Source organism: Ornithorhynchus anatinus, chromosome 5, assembly GCF_004115215.2.
Source record: "Ornithorhynchus anatinus isolate Pmale09 chromosome 5, mOrnAna1.pri.v4, whole genome shotgun sequence".
Taxonomy (NCBI): Eukaryota; Metazoa; Chordata; class Mammalia; order Monotremata; family Ornithorhynchidae; genus Ornithorhynchus; species Ornithorhynchus anatinus.
Window position 1 is genome coordinate 91,798,072 of NC_041732.1, and position 22,406 is coordinate 91,820,477.

At 48.2% G+C, this 22,406-nt stretch overlaps 1 protein-coding gene and 1 non-coding gene across 6 annotated transcripts in view; one reads left to right on the forward strand and one right to left on the reverse strand.

Annotated features, from left to right (window-relative positions):
• PTPN2 (protein tyrosine phosphatase non-receptor type 2) overlaps window positions 1-15,315 on the forward strand; it is an 82,072-nt gene extending 66,757 nt beyond the window's left edge. For 3 of the 5 annotated variants that reach the window (XM_029065125.2, XM_029065122.2, XM_029065126.2), the window contains 2 exons: window positions 4,890-5,086; window positions 6,999-8,462. In XM_029065125.2, the coding sequence (XP_028920958.1) occupies window positions 4,890-5,086; window positions 6,999-7,206 (405 nt within the window). In that variant the 3' untranslated portion in view covers window positions 7,207-8,462. Of the gene's footprint in view, window positions 1-4,889; window positions 5,087-6,998; window positions 8,517-15,019 lie in introns of those variants that run through there. The other 2 variants (XM_029065123.1, XM_029065124.2) reach the window with 2 other exon arrangements.
• A 3,289-nt stretch (window positions 15,316-18,604) lies between these two features.
• LOC114812536 lies at window positions 18,605-18,737 on the reverse strand. Its single transcript, XR_003760187.1, has one exon. It is a non-coding gene; the product is annotated as a small nucleolar RNA SNORA7 (small nucleolar RNA).
• Window positions 18,738-22,406: the final 3,669 nt, after the last annotated feature.

The window sequence follows — 22,406 nt, forward strand, 5'->3', positions numbered from 1 at the left end:
CCCAGGGGGTGGGTTTTCTTACACACTGTGAGGACCAATAATACTCAGTGTAGTGAGAAGGGAAGGCAAGACCTTCCTAGCTCCTTCATCCAGGTCTCATGGGCAGAAATAGTGGCATATTACCTTTCTGATGGGGCCTGGCACCCCACACTTGACTCTCTTTTTTCCCCTCTTAGTCCCCTACTACCTGAAGCCCAGCAAAGAAAGTGAGGATCTGTGTTATAAAAGTGTTCAAAGGACAGCTAGGAATTACCGTCACCAAAATCTTAATGATTTGGGATGCATCCAAAAGAGAGAAGCAGCATCGACCTGGGCTCTAATCCCCTCTCTGCCACTTGTCTGCTGTGTGACCTTAGGCAAGTCACTTCATTTCTCTGTGCCTCAGTTCCCTCATCTGTAAAACAGGGATTAGATAATAATAATGTTGGTATTTGTTAAGCGTTTACTATGTGCAGAGCACTGTTGTAAGCGCTGGGGTAGATACAGGGTAATCAGGTTGCCCCACTTGAGGCTCACAGTCTTAATCCCCATTTTACAGATGAGGCAGAGAAGTGAAGTGACTTGTCCACAGTCACACAGCTGACAAATGGCAGATTGGGAGTCCTTTGCAGGACAGGGATTATGTGCAACCTGAATAGCTTGTATCTACCCCTATGCTTAGTACGGTGCCTGTCACATAGTAAGCACTTAACAAATGCTATAAATAAGAGAGAGGTTATTTAAGGAAAAGTCTCTTAGCAGAAAATATTTTTTTCAGGTCCCTAAAAAGGGAGGATCTGTTTGCTAATGTTGATCAAATGCTCTGCCATTCTGAAGTATTTCAGGAGTGGGTTTTTTTGGTTTTTGGTTTGGTTTTTTGGTGGGTTTTTTTGTTTCAGTTTTCCTTGGTAAATCAAACTGACAGGGTTTAATTGTCCAGTTGAGTAAGAGCCACTAGGGACTGAGCATAACTCAATGTTGTGATTACAAGTTCTATTACCTCTCACTGCTAATGAGAGGAAACGATAACTTTCAGAGGAAATCTTCTCTGGAACTCGATAATGAGCGTACTTTTCAGGAAAGAGCTGCCATAACTCTGAGGTCCAGCTGTTATTTTTAGCTGTCAAACCTGCACAAGCCATTTGAATGCTTAATGCAGCTCTTCTAATCGCTTCATTCATTCAGTCGTATTTATTGAGCATTTACTGTGTACAGAGCACTGTTCTATTTATTGATAGGAACTCACCTCTTGAAAGGAAGAAGCGATTAGTGTGCTCCGACTAGATTTTGGAAAGGCATTCCGTTGCTCATCTGACAAACTGGGAAAGTGAGGGCATGACCATACTTTTTATTATTACTGTATTTAAGAGCTTGCTATTTGTCAAGCCCTGTTCTAAACATTGGGGTAGATATAAATTAATCAGGTTGAACATTCGTTCATCGTCATATTGAGCGCTTACCGTGTGCAGAGCACTGTACTGAGCGCTTGGAAGGTACAGTTCGGCAACAGATAGAGACCGTCCCTTCCCAACAGTGGGCTCGCAGTCTAGAAGAGGGGAAACAACAGTACCTATCCCACGTGGGGCTCTCAGTCCAAGTAGGAGGGAGAACAGGTTTTGGAATCCCCACTTTGCAGCTGATAAAACTGAGGCCCAGAGAAGTGAATGGACTTGCCCACGTTCACGCAGCAGGCGAGTGGCGGAGATTAAAACTCAGGTTCTCTGACTTTCTGGCCCAGACTCTCACCATTTGGCCACACTGCCTTTTGGATGCAGAACCGGCCCAGAGTACCCCCCCAGCAGAGGGTAATCAGCCGGGAAGATTTACGAGGTGGTATCCGGTGGGATCACTACCGGGTCCAGTTCTGTTCTGAATGTGTCTGTTGACGAGCTGGAGGAGGGAGCGGAGCCCACGCTCAACAGGTGGGAAGTTGCTACTGAATTGGGTGGGACTGGCGATGCCAAGCCAGGATGAAATCAAATCCCAGGTAACACCTGCAGCAGACAAGATGGTCGCTCCACTCTTCCATCTCCCAGGCACCGTTCAGAACCCACACCATAGAGGGAAGGAGCAAACAGTGGGTCCGTGATTTGATATCTTTGGACGTAATCTCAAGTAATGATGAGTACAAAGCCGGATCTCTGTGCCTTTGGTGAGATTTTTACATCTTCCTTCGAGGTCTGACTAGACTGTATTTTTTTGTTTCTTACATGGTAACGTTCCTGGGGGTCAAGAATCATGTCTGGCTAGTATCCTCATACCGTTCCTCAGCATTTCGTTTTGTAGCGTTGTGCTCAGATATTTGCTTCTACTCCATCCTAATGCTCCTCAACCTCTCAGCTGCCTTTAACACTGTGGCCCACCACCTTCTCTTGGAAACACTATCTAACTTGACTTCCCTGACACTGTCCTCTTCTGGTTCTCCCCCTGCCTCTCTGGCCGCCCCGTCTCGGTCCCTTTCATGAGCTTCTCCTCCGCTCCCACCCCCTAACTGTGGGGTGTCCCTCAAGGTTCAGTTCTGGGTCCCCTTCTATTCTGCGTCTATACCCGCTCCCTTGGAGAACTCGTTCACACCGCCATGGTTTCAACTACCATCTCTATGCAGATGATTCCCAAATCTGCCTCTCCAGCACTGGGTCTGCACACGGTAAGCACTCAATAAATACCTTTAAGTGATCTCTCCCCCTCCCTGCAGTTCTTCCGTGGGAAGCGGCATGGCAGAGTGGCTAGAGCGTGGGCCTGAGTGTCAGAAGGTCATGGGTTCTAATCCTGGCTCCCCCATTTGTCTGCTCTGTGACCTTGGGCAAGTCACTTCACTTCTCGGGGCCTAGTGACCTCATCTGTAAAATGGCGATTGAGACTGTGAGCCCCCACGTGGAACAGGGCCCGTGTCCCACCAGATTTGCTCATCCCCACCCCAGTGCTCAGTACAGTGCCTGGCACATCATAAGTGCTTAACAAATACCATCAGTATTATTATAATTATTATTATCTCCTCCTACCTTCAGGACATCTCTACTTCCACCACACCTGAAATTTAATATGTCAGTAACAACTCATCTTCCCACCCAAACCCCATCATGTAGACAGCACCACCACCCTCCCCGTCTCACAAGCCCGTACCCTTATTGTCATCTTGGACTCTTCTCTCTCATTCAGGGCAGATTGCTTGACCACATATTCTGTTTTGCTGTCCGTCTCCCCCTTTTCGACTGTAAGCCCGTCGTTGGGCAGGGATTGTCTCTATCTGTTGCCTGATTGTACATTCCAAGCGCTTAGTACGGTGCTCTCCACACAGTAAGCGCTCAAATACGATTGAATGAACGAATATTCAGCGTCACCAAGTCGAGTTGGTTCTACCTTCACAACATTGTTAAAATCCCGGCTTTCCTCTCCATTCAAACTGTTACCACGTCAATCCAAGCATTTATACTCTCCCGACTTGATTACTCCATCAGCCTCCTCTGACCTCCCTGCCTCCTCTCTCTCCCCACTCCAGTCCATACTTCAGTCTCCTGTCTGGGTCACTTTTCTATAGAACCGTACAGTCCATAGAGAAGCAGCGGGGCGTAGTGGATAGAGTGCGGGCTTGGGAGTCGGAAGGTCATGGATTCTAATCCCTGCTCTGCCACTTGTCTGCTGTGTGACCTCGGGCAAGTCACTTCACTTCTCTGGGCCTCAGTTACCTCATCTGGTAAATGGGGATTGAGGCTGAGGGGTCCACACAGGCCAGGGACTCTGTCCGCCCCGATTTGCTTGTAGCCATCCTAGTGCTTAGAACAGTGCCTGGCACCGTAGTAAGTGCTTAACAAATACCACAGTTGTTATTATCATGTTCCCCCAGTCCTCGAGAACCTCCAGTGGTTCTCCATATCAAAGAGAAACTCCTTTCCCTCGGCTTTAAAGCCCTGTATCTCTTTACCCCTTCTTTTTTCACCTCGTTGATTGCTTATGACAAACCAACACACTTCACTCCTTTAACACCAACCTACCTACTGTATTTTATCCCCTTTGCTCGCGTCCTGCCTCTGGCCCGCAACTCCCTCCCCCTTCACATCTGACAGGCGATCACGGCCCCTCCTCAAAGCCTTATTAAAATCACATCTTCTTCAAAAGGCCTACCGTGCCTTAACCTTCATTTCCCCTTCTCCCTCTCCCTTCTGCGTCGTCCCTGCACTTGGATTCGTACCCTTTATTCACCCCATTTTAATCACCGCCCCTTCGGGCCCACAACGCTTATGTGCATATCTGTAATTTATTTCAACATCTGTCTTCCCCTCTAGACCGTAAGTTCCCCATGGGTAGGCAACACGTCTCCCAATTCTGTTATATTGTACTCTCCCAAGCACTTAGTACAGTGCTCTGCCCACAGTCTCTGCTCAGGAAATATGACTGATTAACAAATATTATAAATAATAGCAGCTCGGGACAAATAATAACATGCCTCGGTTGATGATCCTTGAAGCTGCCGGGTGGCACTCTCTTCAGTGAGTAATGCAGTTGTCAACATGAGATTTGTATGAACTCTTCCGGGCCACTTGGATATCAGTCATTTCTTAAGCGGTGACTCAACAGTTCATATGCTTCCCAAAGTTCCCAAACTGACCCACCAGAGAGTAATTTGTGTACTAGGGGACTTTGCCCCGTTGAATGTGGTGTGGGAAAAACCTGATCTCGATATGTTTTGAGCATCTACGGTGAATTGAGTGCGGTTGGTATGTAGTTGTGTACACCTGGCTAATTTATGTCATCGGCGTGTTTTCAGATTTGAAGTTGGGAGGCAAAATTCTGCTCACTGGGTCAGTTTAGGGTCAGAATTCTTCATCGGTCCTTTCAGAGTTATGCCTCATTTTGAACTTTAGGGGTTGCGAAATTGTGTACCAACGTGTTGTATTTTTCTCCCTACATAGAAACGGTGGAAAGAGCTTTCTAAAGAAGACCAGGCCCCTAGTAATGAACTCTCTCCACCCCGTGGAAACAGAATCATTACTGACAAGTTCAACGGGAATAGGGTGGGTTTAGAAGAAGAGGAAGCAGCGGGTGACAGAATGACTAAGACGGAAATCTCCAGTAAAACGCACGATTCTGTGGAAGGAAACACTGAAAGGTAAGCTACTTGAAAAGAATTGGACTGGAAGAAAGAAACTACTCGATTGTTTAAAAGACCTTCTCTGAACATGAGAGCGACTCGGCGGCCTCTCCAGTGACTAAACACTTTCCCTTGCGGTCTGGAAGGTGTCAACCCAGATTAATTTTTTAGGTAGTATTTTTAGTCGGTCATTTGACATTTACGGGGTGTCCGTTACGGTGCATTCTGTGACGTGGTCGCTACTCCGCGGTGCTGGGACCGAAAATTTTATTTTGTACATAAGCATACCACTGTGCTAATCCAGATTTGCGTGGCATTGATCTGATGAAAATTGAAACTTGAATTATTTCAAAACTTCCCAAATTTCATTCTAACCACCACCAAAGAGAATAAGAGTAATGATGATAATAACAGTATTTAAGTTCTGACTCTGTGCCAGGGACTGTACCAAATGGTGAGGTGGATTCGAGATAATCAGGTCGGCCACAGTCTCTGGTCTCAAATGGGACTCACGGTATGGTCTGGGGTACTTGGAATTAAAAATTAGGAGAGAGCCACATTGTCTAATCCCCCCCCCGTTATTTTGACAGTCACTTACCTTACTGCCTTTGCATATCTACTTTGTAAAATAGGATTACCCACCACCTTAATTGATGGGAGATTCTGAGAAGGTCAGTTCATCCAGTTGGCCTTGCTAAAATAAGATTTATTTGCTTTGAGATTGGTAAAGTCCCTTGACCACACCTTATGATCTCTTTTGACCATTATTGATCCTCTGGCTTAGTTTAACAAGAGATTTTCTGTAAACGTATTTACCTTTAGTGAATTGTCCCCCAAATAATCTCCTTCCCTATGATATGCCGTTTTAGTTCCATTTTGAATTTTGATCTATCGCGGACACGTTACTCTAAAGTTAAATCAGCCGTAGTAACGCTTCAAAGCCGACTTCGGCACTCTAATGAAAAAGGATTAGATTTATATCTCATTAAAGCTCTGTGTCTCTGTGAACCATTAACAGGGCCTGCTCAGCCCTAATTTGTTTGGCAAGGGACCTGTAAAGAAAATGCGTTATATACGGTGGGCCTCCTGCAGATAACTGGGATAACACCTTCAGCCTTTGGAAGTGGGGCTGTTGGGACCCATTTAAGCAAAGAAAATATAAAATCTCCAATTACATCAACCCTTAAGTATATGAACCGGCTCTGTGCGGGTAAGAAACGCTAAGGAGCGAGCATTTCGGTTTGAGGACGGAACCTGTTTTGTGCCACTCCGTGCCTCCTAGGCTCTTTTCTGTCCCTGGCATTCTCCACTGCATCTGTTGAAATTGCTGTCATTCTATTGGGGTGGGGCGGGCGGGGGGGATTTTAGGCAGGAGGAGGAAATGCTGGTGACTGGACAGAAGGAGCCGTATGGGGGAGGCTGCTGCTGTTAAAAGTTGAGGAAAAGTCCTTGAAATCCCATCGAGCTTCCTCTTTTTGGGGCTTCGCTGGTTTGGCATTAATAGGGTGTGCGGGGGTGTGTTTGGTGGGGGGGAGGCGGGGAGGGCGAGGGTGTTGTCGGTGAGGGAGGCGAAATGGTGGAGAAGGAAGCCAGGTCTCTTGGCTTTCATTCTGCTATTCCACCGTTCTCCTATTCCGCCTGCTGCCATTCCCGCTTCTGGGTCTGGATCCTTTTAACCGGGGTGAGAGCCTTCCTACCCAGATCAAAAGACACCGGAGATTCCCCTCCAGGGCCGCGGCACGGTATTCCCGGAAACGGCTGCGGGATCTTCCAAAGCAGTAGGAAGGTCGCGTAGCCCCTCGGAACTCTTTCCTCGTTCGTGCCACCTCTTGGAATTGCCCCAGAATTTGAGGGTGCAGGTATACCACCGTGTGTCCGCTCGTTCAACTAACCCCATCCTACTGCACTGTTGGATTTTATCTCTTTGTAGCGCTGTCCGGAAGCGGCTGCGGGAAGACAGAAAAGCTAATACGGCACAGAAGGTGCAACAGATGAAACAGAGGCTAAGTGAGACTGAAAGAAAAAGAAAAAGGTGGTTATATTGGAAACCTATTCTCACTAAGCTGGGGTTCGGGACAGTCATTTTGGTTGGAGCTTATGCTTGCTGGAAACTGTATTTTCAGGAACATTCCTTGTAAGTAAACACTTGATTTGCCCAGCGAGCCTCTCCGCTCCCGTAGCTGGTCTGGCTTCCGTTAATCATTAGGGTTCGGCTTCGAGGAGCGGGATCCTTATATCAGAAAGTGGTGCGACCGATGAGTGGTGTAAAATGGTCACAGGTCAACCTCTCAGGACTCTTCACTGCAGGTACTTCTGAAACCAAACTGTAAACTGTAGAGCTGTTAATGTTGGCTAGAACCAGGTACAAGCTTTCTGCAACTAGACGTTTCAAAAGCCAGAGTTCACCCGATCCCGTAGAGAAAAACCCTCAGTCGCCAGGATTCGTCTCCGGTGTCTGGATGGGTTTTAATTCACACGACTGATATAAGCAATAAATACTGTGGAATTATTATTATTATTTACATTACTATTATTCATGCAGAGAACCAGTCCATAACTTTGTGCAAATTGTGTAATGTACTCTTGACGTGGACAGCAACATTTTATATTCTGATGTTAGGGTGAAAACATTTTATAACTGCCTATTTAATCCAACTCTTTTGTAGTTAAACTGTACTTTTGAAACGCCTGCTTTGAACAGATCTGTTACCCACAACAGTATTTGATTTTGGAGCTAAAAATTCTAATTTGTATGGTTGAATAAATTGCCCACTGAACAAGAGTTTAAGTATGAGCGGACAGAGGCCTGAATAAGCAACTTGAACTCCATCTTGCAGTCTTGTTTTGCATTTTCTCCCTTTAAACAACAACAACAACAAAAAAAAACAACTGAAGGAAATAGCTGCTTTGGGGAACATTGTTAGGCAGGTCTGGACTTAAATATAAGGCTCTGTGACTGTTGCTTTCTGTTTTCTCAAGAATTTCAGTGACATTTTCCTGTGCTATTGAGCAGTGAAGTTCACTAAAAGACCAGTATATCACCCCAAGCTGAGGGAGAGTCAAAGAAGCAGCATTCAGCTTCTCTACAGTGTTGTTGAGATTTTCGTCCTGACAGTGTCCCTTTAAATGTGATCGTTGAAAACGGCCCCCAAAAGCACATTGTTTAATGGAAACTGTCTTGAGACTTAGCTATCACTTAAGTGCTAACTTTGTTAAAGTTCAAACATTCCATTAAATGTTTACCATGATGCCTGTATTTTGTCAACTCTAAGTTTATGCCACAAATATTTAAGGTCTACCCACCGGGAGCGTAGTTAGTATAGACAAGAATCTCAAAGTGTTTTTGGTTAACATTCCTAAATAAAGTGCTTTAAATTACACTGAAAGTATTTAATACAGGTTGTGGGTGGTATTATTTCTACTTATTAAATAAGGTTTTTTTTGTAAATTGTGCCTGTGTCCTAATTTGATATCTCTGTGTTAAACGAACTCTACATTTTGCCTCGTTAACGGTTGAGTAGAGGGACCCAAATCGTAACCTTCTCGTTATTCTCTTTGCAGCAAGCTTTGATATTTTATCTTTTCCTTCTATTTTGGGGAAGACTGTTGATTTCATTGTTTAATCAGTGGAGTCAGCTCTGCTGAAAAAGTGTTTTCCAAAACTTGAGGAAGTGATATATCTATGTGTGTTTGATTTTTTATATATTGGTATATATATACATATATATATATATGTATATATATATACCAATATATAAAAATATACACCATTGATGAACATCTCCAACCTCCCAACACCCTCAGAGATGTTCATCACTGGTATTTATTTGACAGATTCACCAGTCTCCCCCTTGGACACAATCTGCTTTAGTTGGGCCTTTCAAACCTCTGCGTGTCTCTGGTTTTCAACCCTCTCTGTGACTTTGCATTGTTAAGGTCGCTCCTTTTTAACAAATACCAAGAAGGGGTGAGAGCTCTGGGTCTGTGGAATGGTTTCACTCCTTCCTCTTCTAGGACCAGGTGAGCCAGGAGGATTGAGGAGCTGCTAAAAACAAATAAGAATTATAGTTTCCCGGGGGCAAATTTTAAGAATAATAATAATTGTGGAAGTTATTAAAATGCTTGCTATGTGCAGAATTCTGAGCTAAGAAGCACCTGGGTTCTAATCCCGGCTCTTAAATTCTCTGTGCCACAGTTATCTCGTCTGTAAAATGGGGATTAAGACTGGAAGCCCCATGTGGGACAGGGACTGTTATCTTGTATCCATCCCAGTGCTTAGCAAAGCACCTGACACCTATTAAGTACTTAAATCATTTTTTTTTTAAAGTGCTGGGGTAGTTACAGTCAGACCAAACACTTTCTCGGCTGTTTTTTGTTTGTAACTGGCCATGGAAAAGCAATGAGTTTGGACTGTTTGCTTGGTAATTACAAGAGACTTTCAGGTCCTATAGCTCATTTTCTCGGAATTCCCTAGTCTGGGATGTCCTGCACCTGAACTTTAATAAGCAGAATGATGCTTGTAGGTGGAGCTAGCAGAGAGAAGAGTGGGCAGATATCAACGTTCCTCAGAAAGAAAAGGTACTCTGCTTTCATATGGGTGTGTTCTATACCTCTGCCTGTTGAGAGAATCACGACAAGCCAACAAACCTCTACGTGTTGTGACTTTCTTTGTCAGTTTGCTCAATTCTCACGTTGTACCAGATCACTACTAGGCTTCCTGTCTGCCTGGCAGTTGCAGCCAGTTATAGAAGAGAATTCTCTGAATCTTCAGTTTCCCCACTTGAAAAATCTGAGCTCTTTCTCCCAGCAGTGCTGTGGGAGTAAATAAGGAGGTGGATATCAGAGTACTCTGATCTCTTCAGAAGAATGGTTCTGGTCAGATAACTTGGTGTGGATTTGTGGATTATCTAGGCTTTATGATTCTCTTATTCTCTTCTTCTGCCACCCATCTTTGGAAACTTCAAGAATGAGGGAGGGGAGGAAAGGGAGTTTTGCGACCTTTAGAAGCAGCTTCGGCAATAGGATTTCTAAACTGTAGTTTTGGTGGCCTGTCCCTGGATTTTAGTTATCCAGGCCTTCCCCATTACCAAAGGCTAAGAGAACTGACTGTGCTCCATGAGCTCTGGGCCCTCCCATTTTAAGTCACTTAGACCCCCTCTGCCATCTGTAAAATGGGGATACCTTCTGCCTTCCATATAATATTTGGAATAAAGTGAAGAATATTATAGTCAGAAGAGAGTGGTTACATTTTTCACACCGATTCCTTGTCTGCTTCTAGCAGCCATTGTGGGTATTAGCATTTCTAAGCCATTGGCTGAACAGAGAGTCATTTTGAGAGAACATTTTGCTAATCACTGAATGGCATAACTTTGCCGATTGATTTACTAGAATTGGGTTCCGGGCCTGACCGTCTCTATCGAGTTCCTCCCCCGACCCGCCAAGGAACCTCCTTCACCTGAGGGAGAGGCCTTACATAAATGCTCAAGTGGAGCCCAGGTCCGGACACCATGAGCCCCAGCGGTTGAGAACATTTTCTGGGTGCCTTGTGATCCTGGCCATTCTAGAGCCAAGCCTATGGCGGGGGGACGCTCCGGACCGTCCCACGCCACCATTCTGAGTTATTTTCGGAGCTTGGGCTACAGAGAGGGGGGTTCTGACAGGCTCGCTCCACCCTCCGTCTAGTTTTCGCAACGCTAAGCCCGAAGACCCTCGGCTCCGGCTTGCCAGCTGGGAGTTTGGAGAAGGGACCTGGCGTGGATCTGACCGGTCAACCAAAACCGGACATTGGCAAAGGTGGCGAATGGGCAGAGAGGGCAGGAGGTGGAGAGCTAGGCCATTCACGAGACTGGTTCTCACTCGAGACGGCACGGAGAACCGTGTACCTGGTTCTAAAATTCAAAATTGCCAGTGGGCCAACCCAGAGTCCAGCATTTTAATCCACGAGGCAGGAATGGGGAAGCTAATCTGGGTTTTCCATTTTTATATAACCACTCAAAAGCACCTGATCAATAGATTGAATTTGAGGCAGTGGGTATGCAGCTGGGTGAGAATGGAAAGGATTCTCTTAGGTTATTTTCGGTCCCCTGTGTGGAGGCCCCTCCTAGAGGAGTCGGGGGCCACGTGTTTTTCTCGACGCCTTTTCACCAATCCAGTCGTCCCCTGTCTGTGTGATCCGTTCGTCTTTGTGGATGATTGCCCGTTTTGGAAAGCAGGATTTAAGGAGGATTTGAATAGCGTCTCCTGTTTACAGAGAGAGGTCTGGAAAATACTTTTGAGAGCCTCTTGAGGAACAGGGTCTCTGTCTAATTTCTGCTTAATACTTTCCCAGTACTTGGCACAGTGCTCTGCAAACAGTGAACGCTTGTTAAACACTACTCCTACCTTTGGTGTGAGGCAACCCGATTTCTGTCGCAGGTAACTGGGTGTTTCCCCTTGTCACCAGTGAGGAACTCTTCATACCGTGTAGCCTCGCCTCCTCTCGGGTTCTGAAGGGCATCGAGTGGTGGGCCCAGCCACCGTTTGCCCTCCTTCATTTGTTTTCTCCAAATAAATCCTCTTGGGAAAATAGCGTGGGCCTTGGGTCACCTTCTGCTCTCCTGAGGGCAGGAAATTCCATTTTCCACTGCAGCAGCAGCTATTTTTCTCATACTACTTTTGTCTTCCCCCTCAGAGGCACTGGTTATGCAGCTTCGTTTGGTTTGAGGGGCTGAGGCTTTCACAGAGAGGTGCAGCCCATGAAGAATTTGAGGAGCCCTGGGTTCTGCCCTGGGTTCTCACGGGAGAGGGGGCTGCAAAGTCAGAACAAATACTGAGAGGTCGATCGGGAAGCAGGAGTGAATGATTATTCTGCCCGATTCTACAGGGCGATCTTTATCTGGGCATGAAATTCAGGGTGTCCTGTGCAATCGCTGACATTAGACACATTTTGTCTCCATGTGAAATCTGTTGTGGATTACCCAGCCCACATCCGTGCTCTTTGGGGCATCTGGTGAGAAACAGTATGGATGTTTTAGTTTTCACCTTCAACTACACCCTTCCCAAGACAGCAATCAAGCACGTTTTCCCCGTTACCCGTCCGATTTGGCCAGTTTGAGTTTGTGATATTCAATCTATTGAAGAATTGCAGTCATGAAATAAATCCTAATTTGCATTTGATTCAGGAAGTTCCTTGTGGGCAGGGAATGTGTCTAAAGCGCCTCTGTTTTATTCTTCCAAGCGCTTAACACAGTGCTCTGCACAGAGTAAGTGCTCAGTGAATACCACCGACTGATTCAGGAGAGGGTTCTGGGCCTAACTTTGTGTCTGGGAAGTGAGTGCCTAGCCATCCCTTATTTCCAAGCAAACTCTGTGTAGATGTTCAGACGAAAGTTGCCCCGTCCCAGGCTGAATCTTCCAGTACTTAAGCTTTTGAACATGACTGAAAGCTTGGTTTAATGACCAATTTTTGCCTGTAGACCTTTACGTTGGGGACTTACAAATAGTAGTCTGTGGGGAGGAATAATTCACAGCCAGTATTTCCAAGAAACTTAGAAAAGTAGGCAGTTGGGACTTTCTTTCCAAGTACCCACAAATCTCACCCACACCAGGATCAATTCGGGACCGGGGCCCCTCTGTCATTTTGGCCGAAGGCCCAATCACCCCTAAATCTGTAGCGACTGTGGACCCCAGCAATGCAGCTTTCCCCCAGAGTTAATGATGCACTAACTGCTTAATGTCCTATATGTAGGTCGCCCTTCTTCGTATAGGTTTGTGGCACTGCAGTTGTAGGAGACGTTTGCAAGTGTAATGAAATGAGAGCATCCTCTTATCCGGAGTCATGGAGTCCCAGACACACTCATTCAGATTTGATTTCTCTATACACGACGTCCCTCGGCGGGAGGAACTAGATATCTTGTAAGAATGAGGACTATGAAGGTGGTGGTGATGCCTTCTGAAGGCAACCATTTCAGAGGGAGAAATGTCAAGTCCAAGCAGCTTTGACAATTAGCCTGGGGAACAACTGTTAAAGTCTGGTCAAATTCTACGCCAGCTGACCCATCCTTGGCCCTTCACCTCGGCCTAGCGATGGACCCTTGGCCCGTAGGCTTTAAAACGCGTAACGACGCCATCTACGTGGATGTCTAGGAGTTCTTGTTGCCGTCGTGGATAGGGGACGGGTCTGGGGGTCAGAAGGTCATGGGTTCAAATCCCAGCTCGGCCATTTGTCAGCTGTGTGACTTTGGGCAAGTCACTTAACTTCTCGGTGCCTCAGTTACCTCATCTGTAAAATGGGGATTAAGACTGTGAGCCCCACGTGGGACAACCCGATTCCCCTGTGTCTACCCCAGCGCTTAGAACAGTGCTCGGCACATAGTAAGCGCTTAACAAATACCAACATTATTATTATTATTCTAATCCCGGCTCCGCCACTTGTCTGCTGTGTGACTGTGGGCAAGTCACTTCACTTCTCTGGGCCTCAGTTACCTCATCTGTAAAATGGGGAATAAGACTGTGAGTGCTTATGTGGGACGGGACCGTGTCCAGACCCTATTTGTTTTATCCACCCCGGCGCTTAGTACAGTGCCTGGCACATAGTAAGCACTTAACGGATACCGTAATTATTATTATAGAACAAACCTATCGATGGGCTGCCGGGGAATCAAAGGAAGCGCATTTGGAGGGGCACAGGTCAGTTGGGCAGAGGTGGTCCCGGCCCCCTTGGATACTTCTCGTTCCCCCTCGGCCTTCGGTCCGTGCCACCCGGTCCGTGGAAGGTCTGCGACCCTGTTACATTACTTGTGCTGGCCCGGCCTGTCTAGGGAGTCTTCAGAGCGTGACTTGGTGCGTCCACGAGGTTCATGATTTAACCGAGCCTTCCTCAAAGAGATGGAGCTCTTTGCAGGAGGGGCAGACGGACGACTTGGAATGGGTCAATCGGTTGGGTGTGAAAACGCTGTCCTTTCATATCCCTGGCCAAACTGTCAATACAGGGCGGAAGGAAGTTCTGTTTTTAAAAAAAAACAAACCAATACAGGGTCAAGTAGTTGACTAGCTTGCTAGCTCACTGTAGGGCAGAGCTCAGATACTTTTGCTGTAGTCATATTGCCTGTGTCAAACCTGTAACTTCCTGGCTTTAGTCCTGTCACTTTTCACATTTTGGTGTTAAAATAAGAATAATAAACATCTTCAAATTATTTCATGTCTGTGTCTTTCTTTGGCATTGAAAATTTAGTGACCCTAATAGTGGAGATCGATCTGAAACGCTACGAGAGGCCTATGTGATGATGACCGTGGGACCTGGTTTTCAGGAAAATGAAGCAGGCCGGCCCTCAGATCCGCCTCTCCTTTACGAAACCGTACCCGCTTACAAACACCGCTAGACTGTGAGCTCGTTGTGGGCAGGGATTGTCACTGTTTATCGTTGGATTGTACTTTCCCAAGCGGTTAGTTCAGGGCCGTGCACACAGCGAGCGCTCAACAGATGCGATCGAATGAATGGTGACGCATTGGCCAGCGCTGTTGCGAATATAGGGAAATTCTCAATGGGGAAAGTAAGAAGCTGAAAAGCATAAAGTGGAAAAGGACACCGTATAATCTTGCCAAAGGGCTGTGGGTGCTTGATGTCAAAAATAAAGACCTGGATCTTGCCGTGGCCCCTGATGTTTGAGATGGTGGGAAAGAGTGGGCTTGGGGGTGAAACGGTGCAGCGGGCAGTCGGAGGAATTTAGCATGGGGCGGTCCTCCTTGAGCTTTCCTCTAACAACCCTATTCTGGTCCCGGTCGGACAACTGAAACAGTTTTATTGCAGATGCCAGCGGTGCTCTTAGTCTGGGGACTGAATGTGGAATGTTGGAACAGTTCTGGTTGCCTTTTTAACTGATTGTAAGTCACGCGCGCACGCGTGTGTGTGTTCTGTGTGCGTGCTTCAGCCTGTACTGAATCGGTGACTCTGTTTTGTGTTGTGCGTTGTAGGCCGAGACTGAACGACATAAAATGATCAGACTTGGGAATATTCTGCCGCCGTAAATGTTGAACCACTGACACGCAAAGCGCGACCCGAAGCCCTCTCCGGGAACCGAAGTGAGGTCTGACCGATCCAGAGAGAGCCTCACAGTTACATCTGTTTACAACGTAAACTACTCCGTCCAGGAGCTGACGTTACCCACCAGCAGTAGACTTTGCAAAGCCCGGGAATTTGACATATTGCTGTTTTTTAATGCTTGTATGAATTGTAGAAAGATGTAAAAGAAATAAATTAGCAAAGAATACTTTGTATCGTACTGCCATTCTTATTGTATTTTTATACGTTTTGGCAGCATTAAATATTTTTTTTAAATCGACGTGCTGGTTTGTGTCCGGTCTATTGGAAGCCTGTTCTACTTTAAAACCCCTGACCGTTAAAACACCGAGGTTCGTCTTGGATTGTTTTATGAGTAGCGACTGGATCGCCGTGTTTTTTTAAAAACAAAGGAACAAAAAGCAATCCACAGGGATGAAAGCAGTGGCGACTCAATGTCAGCTTGTTCCGGTGGTAGAGCACCTCGCCCTCGGTATGAGCGGTTGGCGGGTTGAAGGATTTAGTAATCCGGTGTGTGTTTCCCAGGTGGTCTCCGGGTACGTACGGAGCAGAATTGGGGCCCCAGCCATGAGGAGCGGCTATTTGATCTTGACTCCGGCTGATCTGCGGCGGTAGGAATAGCAGTGGGTCTTTCGGAGTCCCCACCGCGTAATAATCGTAATCCTAATTATGGTATTTAAGCGCTTACTGTGTGCCGTGGACTGAACTGAGCCCTGAGGTGGACACGAGCACATCGGATGGACGCGGTCCCCGTCCCAGCTGGGGCTCGCAGTCTCTGTCCCCATTTTACAGATGAGGTAACAGGCCCGGGGAAGCCACTCGTCCAGGGTCACACGGCAGAGAAGTGGAGGAGCCGGGATCAGAACCCGTGACGGGACTCCCAGACCCACTACGCTACGCTGCCTCTCGCTATCCAGATGCGCTGCACTGAACTAAACAGTAGAATCGATCGATCGCGTTGATTGAATTCCTGCAGTGTGCAGAAAACTGAACTAAAAGCTTGGGTGAGTACAATGGACACTATCCCTGCCCTCCAGGAGGTTCGTGATAATCGTGGCATTTAAGCGCTTACTCTGTGCTAAGCCCTGGAGTTAATGCAAGATCATCAGTTGGGACAGTCTCTGCCCCCCATGGGGCTCACAGCCTAAGTAGGAGGGAGAACAGGTATTGAATCTCCATTTTACAGACGAGGGAGTCGAGGCACAGGGAAGTTAGTTAAATAGCTTGCCCCAAGGTCAGACAGCAGGCAGGTGGTAGAGCCGGGATTAATAATAATAATGTTGGTATTTGTTGAGCGCTTACTATGTGCAGAGCACTGTTCTAAGCGCTGGGGTAGATACAGGGTAATCAGGTTGTCCCACGTGAGGCTTACAGTTAATCCCCATTTTACAGATGAGGTAACTGAGGCCCAGAGAAGTGAAGTGACTTGCCCACAGTCACCCAGCTGACAAGCGGCAGAGCCGGGAGTCGAACCCATGACCCCTGACTCCGAAGCCCAGGCTCTTTCCGCCGAGCCACGATTAGCTCCCTTGTCCTTTGACTCCCAGGCCCGTGCTCTTTCCTCTGGGCAGGCTACTTACCCTGGAAATCTAGTGGCGGATACAGGCACTAAAATAAATTATAGATGGGAGAAAGTCATATAGAGTACGAAGATTTCTACCTAAAGTGCTATGGGGGTTGTGAATACCGAAATAGGTGATGCAGATGTGCTGTTGTGGCGGGGGGGAGGGAATACTGTAGGGATAGTAGAAAATAACTGGGGAAGGTTCTTGGAGGAAACGTGATTTTAGCTGGGTCTTGGGTCTTGAAGAGCGGGGAGAGCACCGGTGTGCCGGACGTGAAGAGGGAGAATCATCATCGTCATAATGGCGTTTAAGCGCTTACTATGTGCCAAGCACAGTTCTAAGCACCGGGGGGGATACAAGGTAATCAGGTGGTCCCACGTGGGGCTCCCAGTCCTACTCCCCATTTTACAGATGAGGGAACCGCGGCACCGAGAAGTGAAGTGAGTTGCCCAAAGTCACACAGCTGACAGGTGGCGGAGGCGGGATTCGAGCCCACGACCTCTGGAGGAGTGTGAGCGGGAGGCCGCCAGTGAGTGTGATGGAGGAGGAGGAGGCCCAGTGAATGGGTAAGGTACACGCGAGCTGGAACGTACCGGACGAAGAACCGATAAGAGGAAGCGAACCAACGGACCGGACGTTCTGCTAGATACGGAGAGAAAGGGGCAACCATCAAAAGCTTTTCGGGAATGAGGTGGCCCTGAGTGGCGATCTAGGAAATATGAGCAGCAGTGTGAAGTATGGACCGGAGAGGGAGAGACCAAGCAGGGACACCCGCGAGAAGTCTAACGCGGGAGTTGATCTAGTATACGAGAAGCGTATTACGTGGTTGCCGTTTGAACGCGCTGGAATTCCGGGGAGGAAGAACTGGCAAGATTGGGCAACGGACTGGATTTGGGGATCGAAAGGAAGGGGGGAAGTCGAGGACGATACCAGGGTTACAGATTTGAGAGATGAAGAGACATGGGCTTGGTATTGTCTACTGTGACGAGAAAGGTGGAAATTGGGAGGGAAGATGGACTCAGGGTTGCTTATATTGAGCTTGAGGTCTAGTCTGTCATCCAGGGAAAGTTGTCTTCCAGGCAAAAAATTATAGAGATTATTTATATCGATGTGTGTCTCCCCCTCTAGACTGTAAGCCTTTTGTGGGCAGGGAACAACTCTACCAACTCTGTTGAACTGTACTCTCCCAAGTGCTTAGTACAGTACTCTGCACACTAAATGTTCAATATACTACTATTGATGAGGTAGCAGGGGAGAGAGGTTCCCATACTAGACTGTAAGCTCCTCGAAGGCAAGGATCATGTCTACCAATCTTTGGTACTATTTTAAGTCCTCAATTGCAGTGTTCTGCCCACAGTAAGCACTCAATACCACTGTTTGATCGATGAGGTCAGGGTTTGTGTTTATGTTTTTGAAGCGTTTGAAAAGGAATGGGAGGCAGGAGATGAGATGGTGCAGTGTAAGGTGTGGGGGGGCTGAGGGAGGATCAGGGACCTAGGGGTTACTCGAAGGCAGAGGGGAAGAAGCCATTAGCGAGTGAGAAGTTGAGGATGGTAATCAGGGAGGGAAGAAGAGAGGGTGTGGATGGAAGGGTAAGGTTTTGAAAGTGGGCAGGAATCTCTTGAGAGACAACTGCCAAAGTTTAGCTAGTGGATATAGAGATGAGATTTTGTTAATATAGTTAATTGTCGTCGTCTTATGCCATCGGGTCGTGTCCGACCCATAGCGATGCCATGGACACCTCTCTCCCGGAACGCCCCACCTCCATCTGCAGTCGTTCTGGTAATGCATATATAGAGTTTTCTTGATAAAAATCCGGAGGCGGTTTACCATTCCCTCCTTCCGCGCGGTAAACCTGAGCCTCCGCCCTCCACTCTCTCCCATGCCGCCGCTGCCCAGCACGGGGCAGTTTTGACATGTAGCAGATGGCCTTCCACTGGCTAGCCACTGGCCAAGCTAGGAATGGAATGGATAGGCCTCTGCTTGACTCTCCCTCCCGTAGTCTGGTAGAGTACTGGAAACTCTCCAGGCGAGACCCTGAGAGGTGCATAATGATTGTGGTGTTTGTGAAATACTCACTATGTATAAAGCAGGGGTAGGTACAAGATAACAAATCGGACACAGACCCTGTCCCTCATGGAGTCCACAGTCTATGGGAGAGGGAGAACAACTATTTAATTCCCATTTTACAGATAAAGAAACTGACACAAAGAAGGTAAGTGACTTGCCCAAGTTTCAACTGCTCCTCCGGTCAGAACACGGCACACCCGGCCAACGCTGAAAGGAAAGTGAGTAATTGGCAAAGATTTCATTCTGTAGTCTGGTTTCAGAACTCCCCCCACTAAAGATCTGACTCCTGGAAGTCAGAAGGTCATGGGTTCTAGTCCTGGCTCCGCCCCTTGTCTGCTGTGCGACCTTGGGCAAGTCATTTCTTCTCTGGGTCTCAGTTCCCTCATCTGTAAAATGGGGGTGAAGACTGTGAGCCTCACGTGGGACAACCTGATTACCCTGTATCTACCCCAGCACTTAGAACAGTGCTCTGCACAAAGTAAGCACTTAACAAATACCGACATTATTATTATTCTCTTCTGTGTCCACTGTGGTGAGCCCACAACCGGCTGCCTTATTATTAATAATAATAATGGTATTCATTAAGCGCTTACTATGTGCCAGGCACTCTACTGGATACAAGCAAATGGAGTTGGACACAATCCCTTGTCCCCTGTGGGGCTCACAGTCTCAATCCCCATTTTGCAGAGGAGGTCACCGAGGCCCAGAGAAGTGTAGTGACTTGTCCAAAGTCACACAGCAGGCGTGGGGCGGAGCCGAGATTAGAACCTATGACCTTCTGACTCCCAAGCCCTTCTGCGATCCTGTGAACAACAAGGAATAATAATGTTGGTATTTGTTAAGCGCTCACTATTTGCCGGGCACTGACTGTTCTAAGCGCTGGGGGAGATCCAGGGTAATCAGGTTGTCCCACGTGAGGCTCACAGTTAATCCCCATTTTCCAGATGAGGTCACTGAGGCCCAGAGAAGTGAAGTGACTCGCCCACAGTCACCCAGCTGGCAAGTGGCGAGAGCCGGAATTCGAACCCCTCACCTCTGAATCCCAAGCCCGGGGTCTTTCCACTGAGCCACGCTGAACTGGCAAAGGCAGTGATGGGCTTTACTTGAGGACAGGTGGTTGCTGGCCTGTGGGGGCGAGGCTTTATCCCCCTGTTCTACCCAGTAACGGACCTGCATCGATCAATGACGGCCTTATTGGGCCACAGCTGAGATGCCTGAGCCAGATAATGATATTAATAGTAATGTTGGTATTCGTTAAGCGCTTACTACGTGCAGAGCACCGTTCTAAGCGCTGGGGTAGATACTGGGTAATCAGGTTGTCCCACGTGGCTCCCAGTCTTCATCCCCATCTTACAGATGAGGTCACTGAGGCCCAGAGAAGTGAAGTGACTTGCCCCCGGTCACCCGGCTGACAAGCGGCAGAGCTGGGATTCGAACCCATGACCTCTGACTCCCAAGCCCGGGCTCTTTGCACTGAGCCACGCTCCTTCTCTAAGATAAAAGACGCTCCTTTTGAATCCCGAGGAAGCGGCACTGAGGCAGGCGGGGGAAGTCAGGACTGAGGGAGAAGTACGTGAAGAGCGAGCATTTCGGAGGCAGAGCAGCATTCGGATGGCCGGCACCTGGAGCAGAAGGACCCAGAAGCAAGCACACGCAGAGAGAGAAGCACGCGTCGAGCAGAAGCAGCGGGAGGCAGCAGCACTTGGAAGCGGAGAGGAGAGACGGCGGCGGAACGGAATCCCTTGATCAGCAGGACGGTACCGGGCCCTTGGTGGAGTGAGTGAGCGACTGTGTGTGTGTGTCACTCCCTTGCACGTTGGGAAAAAACCAAGCAAAAAACTTTCCTTGGTGGCCGGTTGGTGTGGTTCGACTCTGCTAGGTGTCACCGAGGCTCCCCGGACCGGGAGGTCCCGGTTGGTACGAGCGGGCCGGGCCCGTGACGTCCACAAGAATCGCCGAGCCACACGTCGGCCTTCTCTCCCCCTCTCTCCTCCCCGCTGCCCCCCTCCTCCCAAAGGAACGGGGAACTCCGAGCCGAGGTTCCGCCTTCGGGGTCCGTCGGGGTTGAGCGATCGTCCGGGCTCTGGCACGGCTCAGCTTCCGAAACCCAGACCCGTGCGGGAATCTAAAAGCAATTGAAGGGGCCGCTCCCCGGTCTGCCTCGTCCCGACTGACTCGGTTCTCTGCTCATTTGTTGGACTGCGCCTTCTGTGCGTCGTTCAGCCACCTGTGGGCCTCTACTTCTAGACCGTAAGCTCGCTGGTGGGCACGGATCCTGTCTGTTATACTCTCCCAAGTGCTTAGTGTAGTGCTGGGCACACGGTAAGCTCTCAACTAGGACTGCGCTTTCTGTCCACTCTTCAGATACATTGCGACTGCGAGCCCGTTTCTAGACTCTGAGCCCCGTTGTTGGATTAGGGATTGTCTCTATTAGTGCCGAATTGGACTTTCCAAGCGCTTAATACAGTGCTCTGCACAAGTGAAACGCTCGATAAATACGATTGAATGAATGAATGAATGACTAACGTTGTTCAAATACAACGCCCGTGTAAAAGTTGTGGGTCTTGCTCTTCCGTGACAGACGGCTGATGCCGTATTGTACCTTTCCAAGCGCTTAGTAACGGTGCTCTGCACCCAGTAAAGCACTCGACAAATACGATCGAACGAATGCCTGCATGGTGACACGGCAGTCTACGAAGCTTTGGGCCCAGCTTCGGGACCAAATGATCAGTGGAATCATTGAGCTCTTACTACGTTTGGAGCACTGTAACTGAGCGCCTGGGAAGAGTCCAACACAGCAGAGTTAGCGGACGAGTTTCCCCGTCCATCGCAGAGCAACCCCCACTGGGAAAATCCACGTCCCAGAGAGCATGCAGATGCAGCCCGGGGGCCTTAAATTAGTCTTCGAAGGAGCCCCGTGAGCTGGAGGAAGAGAAATGTTTTGCGCTTCTTAATGGTATGTATTAAAGCGCTTACTATGGGCCAAGCACTGGTGTAGAGAGAAGATAAGCAGGCGTTCTCTGCGCCTTCCGTTTGTGACGTCGCTATTAAAGGGGGAAGCCGGGGGGGACCGGGCCACAGCGATGCAAGTGGAAGAGGAGGAATCCACTCAGGTTCTGGCACAGTTGGTTGGATTCGCAAACAAAGCAGAGCAGCAGAACCCTGGCCTAGAGAATAGAGCAAGGGCCCGGGAGGCAGAAGGATCTGGATTCTAATCCGCCACGTGTCTGCCGAGTGACCTTGGGCAAGTCACTCCACTTCTCTGTGCCTCAAGTTACCTTATCTGCAAAATGGGGATTAAGACTCGGAGCCCTATGTGGGACGGGGACTGTGTCCCGCCTCATTATCTTGTATCTGAGCTTAGAAGATTGTCTGGCACATAGTAAGCGCTTAACAAACACCATAAAAAAAAAAAAACCTCCCTGCCGATTAGACGTTGGCCTTTCCCGTGCTAATGGCTCTTCTGGCCATCGTTAGAAGCCTGAAACTCACTTTAAACCAACCTCATTCAGTGTCTTTTCCACTCCCTCCACCCCAGACACGGTGCCAGGGAAATCCCAGCTGGGAACGAGGACGGGGAGGTAGGTGACGTGAACTTGTCAACAAAAGAAGGTGATCCTCTCACCCACTCCTCGGATCAGCGTGG